Here is a 12406-nt window from a genome sequence, read left to right as displayed (position 1 = left end):
AGTGTTTTTTGGAGTGTGAAGCTTCCATTGGACTTCAAGTATTTTAGAAGTTCTCTGACATTCATCTAGATACATTTAAGATAAGTTTTTGTTTTATTTTTCTTTCACGCATACATATACATATACATATACATACACATATTTCATTTTATTTTATTTATTTATTTTTTTATTTTTGTTTTATTTTATCATTTAATATTTGCGTGTTCTAAAAAATCTTCTCTCTCATTTTTACGACTTTTTTTTTGAAAAATGGAGGGTAATGAACCCTCCGATGCTGAAATGAGGGTCTCAGACCCTCCTCCAGATGGTTTTACGGTTTCTCCAGGAAAAAAACAAAAACAATCGCAGTCAAACTCTTCGTCTGTACCAAATAGTGACTCTGTTCTCCGCTCTTCGACACAATCTCTGCCTGATTCTGCTCAACTTCCACGTATTAGACAATACCAGAACGCCCCGGCATCATCGAAAAACCGTTGGGTGGTATTCTTCCGTCCCAAAGGGAAACCTCTAAGAGTATCTCAAATTTGCAAAGACCTGACGTCTAACTACTCAGGTGTCTTAGAAATGACGAAAGTCAATAAAGATAAACTTCGTGTTGTGCTCTCGAATTACAAAGATGCTAACGCGATAGTGAAAAACTCTTTGTTCACTAATGAATATAGAGTTTATATTCCGGCTCACATTGTTGAAATCGATGGTGTAGTTACGGAAAAATCTCTTCAACTTCAAGATTTTGTAAAAGCTAAGGGTATCTTTCACAATGCAAATATTCCACATATTAAAGTTTTGGAGGTGAGATCTCTGAACTCTTTGATATCTGAGGGTACAGAAAAAAAGTATTATCCATCTGGCTCCTTTAGAATTTCCTTCGAAGGCACAGCACTTCCAAATTATGTGCTTATCGACAAACTTCGTCTTCCAGTTCGGTTATATACCCCTAAAATAATGACTTGCTTAAATTGCAATCAGTTAGGTCACACTAAAACCTACTGTTGTAATAAAACGAAATGCTCAAAATGTGGTGACGACCATGACGAAGTCACTTGTAACAAAGATGCTGATAAATGTATTTTTTGTGGAGATGTTCCTCATACAATTAAGGATTGTCCGAAATACAAATTACGTTCGATGAAACTCAAGCAATCACTTAAGGATCGTTCTAATCGATCCTTCGCTGATATGCTCAAGGCAGCTTCACCTCAGGTACCCGAGGCTTCAGAAAATGCTTTCTCTGTTTTATCAGAGGATGATGATTCGGATTCTCAATTTGATCCAGTAATCACAGGAAGAGTCAGGAAGAGGAAAATTGCTTGTTGTGACCTCCGAAAAATAGTGGTCTTTCCAATTCCCGACGCGTATTAGATTCCCGGGGTGATTAAATCGCGCTCTCCCTTTATTTGTTGCGTGGACTTTGATATAAAGCAGCTCCAAAGCTTCTTTCTATTGGAGCTTAATTATTGCACACGATCACACTAATTATAGTACAACATTTAAAACTTTATTACTCGTTACATTTACACAACTCTTTATTAGACGATTAGCACTACATTTATTCTACTAAAAACTATGTCTTATTCTACTATTCAAAATGATGGCCGGCCGTGCGCCAATTGTTAGTTGGACATTCAAATACTGAGATCCGGTATCATGGATGCCGCGCCCTTTTATATTGTAACAATGTTACGACAGTAGAGTAATTTCGTACTGCTCGAAATGATCGGCACCTATCGGAAAATAGTGCAGTCGTGTATTCACTACAGTGGAGCTTTTCGACTACGACTACCGTGAAGCTTTTTAGACTACCTACTACACTACTGCTATGACTACTATAGTCTGTTTCGTATCATACATAGCCGGCCACCTAAATTTGACAGCTCAAATTTACAAAAACAAAAGGCATGACATGCACGGAGCAACAATTTCACCGAGGAATGCAATTTTTGATCAAAATTACTAACTAATCTTCTCCCTTTTTAGCTATTTGTGTTCCTAGAGTGTCGTTCGGTTCGTTGTCATAAGGAAGTGGAAAAATTCGCGAAATAGGACGCTTGTAGGTTCCACTGGCAGTTCTCAATGTCGCGACTCGTACCACTCTATCTGCTCCGGGATGAATTTGTTCGATGCGTGCAAGTGGCCAAGAAACGGACGATTTTCCGTCTTCCTGGACTAGGACCGTTTGTCCGACTCGGATATCCATCGGAAGCGAGGATTTCTCCCGCTGGTGGTTCAATTCGGTCCGATATTCCCTTCTCCATCGGTCCCAGTGTTGTTGGATGAGTTTCTGCAGCTGCTGATAGCGATTGAGTCGGTTGGTTGGTACGTGGGTGTAGTTCGGATCCGGCAGGCTGATAAGCGGCGACCCGATGAGAAAGTGCCCGGGAGTGAGGACATCCAGCTCTGTTGGAGCTCAATCTGGGCCAGCACAGTCGCATATTCTTCAAAGGAAAGCTGGGTGTTGCCGAGTGTTTTCACCAGAGATGTCTTCGCAGATTTTACAGCAGCCTCCCATAGGCCACCAAAGGACGGTGCTCTCGGCGGTATAAAGTGCCACTGGATCCGATGTTTGCTGCATTCGCTGACAATTGCTTCCCGGGTGCGTTTATTTTCGAAGAGACGGTACAGTTCGGCGAGTGTGTTGTTTGCCCCTTGGAAATTCGTACCGTTGTCCGAGTGAATCTCAGTTGGCATTCCGTGATGAGCGATGAAGCGACGTAGAGCTGCGATAAAGGCTTCCGTGGACAGATCACAGACCAGTTCGAGATGTATAGCCTTGGATGTAAAGCAGACAAACACGGCGATGTATGCCTTTCGTGGTGCTGCTCGTCGGTGCGCTGGTTTCGTGTACACGGGTCCACAGTAGTCCACTCCGACCACAGTGAAGGCTCTGCTAGGTTCTGTACGAGGCTGCGGTAGTTGACCAACGGGTTGCGTGACAGGGACAGGGTTTTGACGGAAGCATTGCGGACACTTGCGACACACAAGATTGACGATGGCTTTACCGTTCACCGGCCAGAATTCTTGCCTCATCGTGGCTAAAGTCATGCGAGGACCAGAGTGCATGCAGAGTTCGTGATAGTGTTTGGTGATGAGGCGTGTGAGTGGGTGTATTTTAGGTAGGATCATAGGGTGCTTGGTCTGATAGTTCTCTGAAGAGTGTTCAAGTCTGCCACCGAGTCGGATGATACCTTTTTCGTCGAGGAATGGACCAAGTGGACCAAGTTTTGAAACTATAGATCGACATAAGTTACTAAACTTGCTTTCCAATTATAATGTAACTGGACCTGTATTGAACTGGTTTGGAAGTTACCTGGAAGGGCGAACACAAATCACTATTTATAGGGACAGTAAATCATCGGCGGTACCAGTGGATCTGGGTGTGCCTCAAGGAAGTGTTCTGGGGCCGCTGCTTTTCTTGCTTTATATCAATGATATCAAACAGGTGTTAAATGGCAGTGACGTAAACTTATTTGCTGACGACACTGTTATTTTCGTTGTAGCTGATACATTGCAAGATTGCTACATAAAGATGAACCATGAACTGCTAAACTTAGACGAATGGTTGAAATGGAAGAAACTCAAGTTAAACATAAACAAAACGAAGTATATGGTAGTATCTACACGAAATCTTGACAATGAAGGTCTAAATATAACTATTGATGGGCAAACGGTGGAAAGAGCATCATCGATCAAATATCTTGGCGTTATTCTTGACGAAATGCTGCACTTCGACGAACATATAAACTATACTATAAAGAAGGCAGCTCAAAAATATGGAGTGCTCTGTAGAATTAATCGATTCTTGACTTTTGAAAGTAAAATCACTATCTATAAGGCACTAATTGCTCCACATTTTGATTATTGTGCATCTGTGCTATTTCTTGCAAATAAGAGGCAAATGCAAAGAATGCAAATTGTGCAAAACAAGGCGATGCGCCTTATATTGAGATGTGATCGACTAACTCCACGAAGATTTATGCTCGAATGCCTGCAATGGATGTCAGTGAGTCAGCGTATTAAGTACTGCACGCTTACGTTCATATATAAGATGACTAACGGTATGACACCGAATTATCTACAAAACACGATAACGTATGGGAGAGATATGCACCGATATAACACAAGACAAGCAAGTGACCTCAGAACCATGAACTTTCGAATGTCTTGTACCCAAAATTCGCTTTTTTACAGAGGATATCGACTTTACAATACATTACCAAATGAAGCAAAGGCAGCAACAAATCTTCGAAGGTTCCGTAGTATTTGTAAAGAGTTTTTGAAGCATGATTTGGATTTGTAACCCAGTATAGAATCAATGTTAATCAATGTTAGCATGTAAGATAACGAAGTTATAACGGATATTTGTGTTTCTTAACTTATGACTTATGATTATGAGTAGTGCACCCGTGGCCGAGTGGTTAGCGTCTCACATTGTCATGCCGGGTGTTCGGGTTCGATTCCCGTTCTGGCCGGAGGATTTTTCGTCAAAGAAATTTCCTTCGACTTGCACTGTGGTCACGCGTATTCAAGAGCTTGCCCCTCGGAATACATTCAAGGCGTGTTATTTGGCTTAAGAAATCTCAACTAAGTATTAATAAATGACGCTAATTAATGCATACGTTGAGACGGCAAAAGTTCCACAGGGAACGTTAACGCCATTCAAAAAAAAACTTATGACTATGATGATGATGGTATGTTAATTGTTTGCGGAACTTAAGTCGTATTTTTTTTTTCTTTAGTCGTACATATAAATTTAATTTTAAACAATAGTTTGAGCCCGCGCGCGTTTACACACATAGAGAAGTATGAGATTTAACATGAACAAATTTTTCTCGAATCAGATAAAAACGTTCCAACGGGTTTAATGTGGAAACCGGATTGAAGCTAGGGATAGCTCAACTGGAATACTCGTAGATTCATCTTTTCAACAGATAACGAGATTTTTCTGTGTTGTGGCGGATCTCATTGCAGATTTCAGGTGGATACGTTTATACTCCATGTTGAATGTAGGACCTGAAGTATCGGCTGGAATTAGGCTTAGGTTTGCTCAGCTGTCTGGTCTCGAAAACGATTAACAGACCGTTTTCGGGTATCCAGTGAAGCAGAAATTCCTTTGTAAATTCAAGGCTAATACTGACATAGGTATTGGGTTCAATTCCTGATCGGTCAAGGATTTTTTTTCGGGTTGAAAACTTTCTTGACATGCCTTGGGATAAGTAATGGGCCTGAAGTATCGGCTAGAATTAGGCTTGGGTTTGCTCAGCTGCTTGAACTCGGAAACGATAGCATCGTGGCCGGGGATCTCATAAAGCGGGAATTCCCTTGTAAATTCGTGGCTAATACTGACATAGGTATTGGGTTCAATTCCCGATCGGTCTAGGGTCTTCCCGGGTTGGAAATTCTCTCGACATGCCATGGAATAAATGTGTCAAAATGATGATTTAAGTAGTTCTTTCGATTAGGAATCTATGCCTGTGATATAACCAGTTCATCTCTTTCTTGTTTTTTTTTATTCAATATTTTAACTGGTTAGTTGTATAGTACAATAAATTTTAATATAAATATAATTATCAACAAGAGCTTGTTCAGCTCAAACTTTTGTAAGCGGACCATCATCATGATTTCATATAATGAATTATGTATTGTCTTTTGTGTGTGAGTGTATCCTTTTTTATTACTCATTTTATCTTAAGACTGATGATGATGGTATTAATTGTTTTGTTTTTTTTTTTATTCAAATTCAATTTTTCAATTCAATTTAAAAAAATAAAATAATTGTGAAGTCTGTAATAGTTTGAGCCCGCGCGCGTTGTCAAACATAGAAATACTTGAGATCGGGCATAAGCAAAAGTAGTTTATCGCGAATAAAATAAAAGCATTCCAAGGGGTTGTATGTGGAAATCGGAATGAAGCTAGGGATAGCTCAAACGGAATACTCGTAAATTCATCTTTTCAACAGATAATTATAACGAGATTTTTCTGTGTTGTGGCGGATCTCATTGCAGACTTCAGGTTGATACGTTTATACTCCATGTTGAATGTAGGACCTGAAGTATCGGCTGGAATAAGGCTTAGGTTTGCTCAACTGTCTGGTCTCGAAAACGATTAACAGACCGTTTTCGGGTATCCAGTGAAGCAGAAATTCCTTTGTAAATTCAAGGCTAATACTGACATAGGTATTGGGTTCAATTCCTGATCGGTCAAGGATTTTTTCGGGTTGGAAACTTTCTTGACATGCCTTGGGATAAGTAGTGGGCCTGAAGTATCGGCTAGAATTAGGCTTGGGTTTGCTCAGCTGATTGAACTCGGAAACGATAGAATCGTGGCCGGGGATCTGATAAAGCGGGAATTCCCTTGTAAATTTGTGGCTAATATTGACATAGGTATTGGGTTCAATTCCCGATCGGTCTAGGGTCTTCCCGGGTTGGAAATTCTCTCGACATGCCATGGAATAAATACGATCAGATAATGGCTTATATTGTTCTTTCGATTAGTAATCTATGTCTGCAAGATAACCAGTCCGTTTTCCTTTCAATTTCAATTTGCATACTGGTTAGTTAATGAAAAATATAAATACCGTAATATAATAATTATCAATAAGATAACTCGTCCCGCTCAAACCTTTGTAGGGGAATGAGGTGGGACCATCATCATTTAATTAAGTAACCTCAACGATGATTTGTTGGAAACGGATCGAGTTTTAACGAGCTCCTTCAACTCTTCAGTGAACATCTCCTGCTGTGCAATCTTCGTAAGCGTTTCTTTGGCGTGCTCTAGCTCCCCTACTGATGCGAGTTGGTGAGGATAGGGGTTAGGTTTGCGACGACAACGATTCAGAAAACGAAGAACTAAAGCGATGATCCGAACCAAACGCCAGAATGATGAGTACCGGTAAAATAGGAAAGAATGCTCCTGTGGTTGATGTATCACAAGTACCGTTTTTCGCCGTTCTAGTAGATCTTCCGGTGGAGTACCAGTTATGTGTTTAGGCCAATATTCATCCGATTTCGCTAGCCAGGAAGGACCGTGTCGCCAGATGGTGTTAGATACGAATTCCTGGGGAAGCATTCCGCGAGAAACGTGGTCCGCCGGGTTTTCTGTTCCCTTCACGTGATTCCAGCTATGGCCGTGAGTTAGCTGTTGAATTTCAGACGTTCGGTTCCCAACAAACGTTTGCCAAGTATTGGGTGGTGCCTGTATCCAGTGGAGTGTGACCGTTGAGTCCGACCAGAACCAGCAAGGAATACCCTCCATCCGCAGCGCTGCTGAAACCTTGGCGTATAGTTTCGCCCCCAAAAGTGCAGCACAGAGCTCGAGCCGCGGCAGACTAAGCCGTTTGAGAGGGGCAACCCGTGATTTTGCCGCGACGAGCTCGGTTTTAATTTGACCTCCCTTGCCGGTTGAACGTGTGTAAAGGCAGGCACCATACCCAACTTCGGACGCATCGGTGAAGATGTGAAATTGTGTGGAGATCGAATCGTCCAGAAAGACGAACCGAGGAACCTTGTAGCCTTTCAGAAGGGTTAATTGGGCCGCGAATTCCTCCCATTTCCGGGCGATATCGTCAGATATAGGATCATCCCAGTCAAAAGTTGACAGCCAAAGTTGTTGCATCTTTATCTTGGCCCATGCCACAACCGGTGAGACCAATCCGAGTGGGTCGTAGAGTTTCGCAATTGCCGAGAAAATTTTGCGTTTTGTCCAAATGCCTTCGTTCGTAGATGGTTGTACTTCGATGCAAAGCTGATCTGTTCCAGTTTCCCACCCCACTCCTAGCGTTTTAATTTTCTGGTCCGCTTCGAAGTGCAGCATTGTTTCTCCTCCAAGCGCTCCGATGGGTAAGTTCTCCAGGACTTCTGGACTATTGGAGCTCCATTTACGCAGCTCGAGGCCCCCTTCGGCCAGTAGTGATTGGACTTCCTTCTGGAGTTTTATGACTTCTTCTACTGTGTTTGCTCCCGAGAGAAAGTCATCCATGTAAAAATCTTCTTGTACGGTCCGTGCTGCAAGTTCGTACTTCTGAGCGGAATCCAAAGCCAGTTGCTTCAGCACACGTGTGGCGAGAAATGACGATGGGGACAAGCCGTACGTGACGGTTAGCAGCTCGTACACCTGAATTGGTTCTGATGGATCACATCGCCACAGGATTCGTTGAAGGGGAATGTCGTCGAGGTGGATTAAGACTTGCCGGTACATTTTCGTGACATCAGCGACCAAAGCGATAAGATGTTTCCGGAAGCGGAGCATCAGATCCAAGAGTTCATCCTGAATCGTAGGGCCGGTGAGTAGAGCTTCGTTCAGCGAATGATTTGTGGACGTTTTCGCCGATCCATCGAAGACTATCCGTACCTTTGTGGTGGAACTAGATTCCTTAAATACCGGGTGGTGGGGAAGGTAGCAGACCGTTTTATCTTTATCCAAGCGAGAATCGTCTGCTTCACCGATGTATTTCATGTGGCCCAGCTTGATGTATTCCTTCATGAAATCCACGTACTGCGATCGTAGGTTTGGGTCTCGTTCCAATCGTTTCTCTGTCTGAAGAAATCGTCGCAGAGCCGTCTGCTTCGATTCGCCAACCATGCTGCTGAAGTTCATGCGTTTGGGATATCGCACGATATATCTGCCGGTGTCATCGCGTGTGAATGTGTTCACGAAGTGCGTCTCGCAGTCCTCCTCTTCCTGTGACCGTGGCGTTTTGATCGTCAACTCTTCAACCGTCCAGAATTTTTCGATTGCCTTGTCCAGAGATTCTACCTTGGCAACGTGACAGCTGACCCGTGTTGATTCATCCATGCGTTTTGCTTCGCCGGCTGCCACCCATCCGAACACCGTATTGACAAATACTGGAAGCGTATCGTCGACCTTGCGAATTTGCAACCGGCCACCATCGCGTACATGGAAATCGTAAAAGTACTGTGCACCCAATACCAAATCGATCGGACCAGAGATGTTGAATTCAGGATCGGCTAGAACCATATCGGGTGGAATTTTCCGTTGCGTTTGTGGAAGCGAGACAGATGGCTGGTCGTCGGTGACCTGCCCCAGAACCAGAAAGTCCAATGACGTCGAGAAATTCTGCACCCGAGAAGAAACTGTGGTGGAAACTTCGAAAGCCGTGCGGCTTCGTGATCGTCCTATTCCAGTTATTTCCACCTTCCTATCCCGCCGTGATAATTGAAGCAGCTTGCAGAGATTTTCCTACATCAGGTTGACTTGGGAACCAGAATCCAAAAGTGCCCTTGCGTGGTGGGCCCTTCCCCATACGTCCTTCACGTTTAGCAAAACCGTGAGTAGAAATGAGTATGACCTTGGCTGCCCCATCGCCATGTTGGTTGAAACTGATGCTACCGAACTAGAAACCAATTGACCAGAGTTCGAAGCGCCGCCGGAAATTGATGGAGCAGAAGTGTTACCGTTTTCATTCGCTGGAGTGGGGATAGGAGCAGAACTAGATCCAGAACCAGGGAAACCAGGATGCAGCAACGAATGATGTTTTTTGGAGCACGTTTTGCATCGAAATGTAGACGTACAATCTCTCGCTAAATGATTCCGACCCAGGCAGTTGCTGCAGAGCCGCTTGGAGTTTGTAAGCTGCAGCCGTTTATCCACCGGAAAACTAGCGAAAGTTGGGCACCGAGTAATCCAATGCTTCTCACTGCAGGCGAAGCAGCTTGGGAGCGAGTTCTCAGCGTCGAGTTAACCGAAACTTTAGTTGAACGGAATTTGCTACCACTGGATGACGACGAAGACGTGGAGAACATCTGCTGATCGACAGAGACAGCATCCAGCACCCGAGTTTGCCTCTTGAGGAATTCGACCAATGAAGTGTACGACGGTTCTCTATCCGGTGTGACATTTTCCTCCCAACGCTTCTGAATGACCTCGTCCAGCTTCGAGACCATTAGATGCACCAGCATCGCTCCCCATACATTCGTCTTCTCCCCTAATTGATCCAGGATCTTCGTGTTACGTTCGAAACAGTCGATGAGTTCATGCAGGCCAGTCGCTGATTCCCTCTTGATTCTAGTATATTCGAACAAGGCGTTCAAATGACGTTTCTTGAGGAGGTGTTTGTTGGAGAACCGATCAACCAGACTATCCCAAGCCACCCTGTAATTAGCCTCACTCATCGCATAAGAATCGATCAACTTCAAAGCATCGCCCTTCAGAGAAGCACGCAAATAATGGAACTTTTGTATGTCGGTTAGTTCCACCGAGGAGTCGATTAAAGCCACGTAAGTGTCGTGAAACGGAATCCAATTTTGGAAATTGCCATCAAACTCTGGTAGGTTTATTTGAGGAAGTCGCACGGAAGCATGTACATGAGGGACGTTGTTTGTGTGTGTAGTCGCAGTATTTGGTGTCACATGTTCTGTAGTTAATTTTCTCACCAACCCTGCCCTTACCTCGAAATATTTATCCTCGAAATCGGCCCTCGACTGTTGGTAATCCACTAAGCTTTCTTCGTTGTCCTCCATGCCTTCGATATCGCTCTGGAGATCCTCGAACTCCTGATATTTTTGATCGAGCTTCTCCAAACGAATCTTGACCGCTTGCTCATCGAATTCTTGTGTTGTTTTCAGGAAGTGGTCCATCCGTTCCACGAAGTTGATGACGCAGTCCCTGCTGCGTATCAAGGCCTTGTACTTCCTCGACGTTGACATGCTGCTGGCACCGGATAGAATTCATGAATAACAAGCAAGAACTGTGAAGCAAAGAAACCAGCAGAGTACCTCCCAGAAGAGAATATTGTTCGTTGGACAGGAACTCACCTGGTGAGCCTGTCAAATAGGCCTTGTATTAAATTAAAAAAGTTGTCTCTGCTTTTCCCTTCGTCGTCTGGTGTCCAAATTTGAATTTTGCACTCCCCAGTCAGTCCAGAAGCTCTCAAACACTCGATATCGTCTAACGTCCACCAAGCTGTATTAGAAGTGTCCTTACGAGTCCTCCAGTAGTCCAATTAACGCGTAAGAACCGTTTTAGTATCCGGCCACCAAGAACTCCGTCGAAGTAGATTGAAATGAAGGACCAAGAAAACGACCAGGTAGAGATGAAAGCGGAATGTAAATAGTTGGACAGGTCCTCACCTTGAAGGCCTGTCTAATGAGCCTATTTCAATCTCTCCTTAATCCTGATTCCAAAATCCGTGATCGCAGCGCCCAGTGAATTCACATTGATCGTGATGGCGCCTCGTGATTGTGTAACGAGTGAAAATGGCGCCAATTCAATTGTCCAAAGACCCAATGGCGTCTCTGCGTCGATACGTTTCCGAAGAACCACTATCCTGGTCACGGCACCAATGTTGTGACCTCCGAAAAATAGTGGTCTTTCCAATTCCCGACGCGTATTAGATTCCCGGGGTGATTAAATCGCGCTCTCCCTTTATTTGTTGCGTGGACTTTGATATAAAGCAGCTCCAAAGCTTCTTTCTATTGGAGCTTAATTATTGCACGCGATCACACTAATTATAGTACAACATTTCAAACTTTATTACTCGTTACATTTACACAAACTCTTTATTAGACGATTAGCACTACATTTATTCTACTAAAAACTATGTCTTATTCTACTATTCAAAATGATGGCCGGCCGTGCGCCAATTGTTAGTTGGACATTCAAATACTGAGATCCGGTATCATGGATGCCGCGCCCTTTTATATTGTAACAATGTTACGACAGTAGAGTAATTTCGTACTGCTCGAAATGATCGGCACTTATCGGAAAATAGTGCAGTCGTCTATTTTCTAAAAAAACAATAATCTGTAATTCATCGTTGACACACACCGTTCATACGACCCTCGCTATGTTCTTCTTCAATGGCACTAACGTTCCCAAGGTTTGCCTTCTCAACGTAGTACTACTTGCATCATTTTTATTATTAAATAGTTGAGATTTCTATGACGAACAATACGCCATGAATGTATTCTGGAGTGGCAAGCTCTAGAATACGCGTGACTACAGTGCAAGTCAGAAGGGTTTCTTTAACGAAAAATCTCTTGCATAAACATTAGACCAACGAGACCCCGTCACAGATACTTTATTCATTATGAACATCATTTCTCATTTTGATTTAATATTTATGAACATGCGACGAAACAAACAGAGGGCGCGCTCGAAGGATTTTTATGTTTATCATATGGTGATTTGACATGCGTAACATTTTCGAAAAGATAATAGGGTTTTTATGCCTTTTTGAGAAAGAACATTGGCATTGTTCTACTCAAAGAGGCTTTTCCCTATTCATAAACACGGCTCATTGTTACTTAATGTTGCTGAGCCATTTGAAAATAAATTTAGTACAAAACTAGTTTTAATAAATTTGTAACTGTTTCACAATATCTTCATCAATCAATATTTGTTTCCTATCATGGTTAATAAAAGAGTTTGATGTTGTGTTAATTTTCCA

At 43.0% G+C, this 12406-nt stretch overlaps 3 protein-coding genes across 3 annotated transcripts; all 3 read right to left on the bottom strand.

The window, feature by feature from the left end:
• Positions 1–2229: 2229 nt before the first annotated feature.
• On the bottom strand, positions 2230–3030 carry LOC129761301 (uncharacterized). The gene has a single exon (XM_055759019.1). The coding sequence runs from the start codon at positions 3028–3030 to the stop codon at positions 2230–2232; it is 801 nt and encodes a 266-aa protein (XP_055614994.1).
• Positions 3031–6654: 3624 nt separating this feature from the next.
• Positions 6655–9262, bottom strand: LOC129761300 (uncharacterized). Its single transcript, XM_055759018.1, has 2 exons — positions 9203–9262; positions 6655–9075 (listed from the first exon to the last, which is right to left on the bottom strand). Exons 1-2 carry the CDS (start codon positions 9260–9262, stop codon positions 6655–6657), a joined length of 2481 nt encoding a protein of 826 aa, XP_055614993.1.
• A 277-nt stretch (positions 9263–9539) lies between these two features.
• LOC129761299 (uncharacterized) lies at positions 9540–10664 on the bottom strand. The gene has a single exon (XM_055759016.1). It carries the CDS (start codon positions 10662–10664, stop codon positions 9540–9542), a length of 1125 nt encoding a protein of 374 aa, XP_055614991.1.
• Between the last annotated feature and the right edge of the window lie 1742 nt (positions 10665–12406).

This window comes from Toxorhynchites rutilus, chromosome 1 (genome assembly GCF_029784135.1).
Source record: "Toxorhynchites rutilus septentrionalis strain SRP chromosome 1, ASM2978413v1, whole genome shotgun sequence".
Taxonomy (NCBI): domain Eukaryota; kingdom Metazoa; phylum Arthropoda; class Insecta; order Diptera; family Culicidae; genus Toxorhynchites; species Toxorhynchites rutilus.
This window is presented reverse-complemented; position numbering and strand designations above follow the sequence as displayed.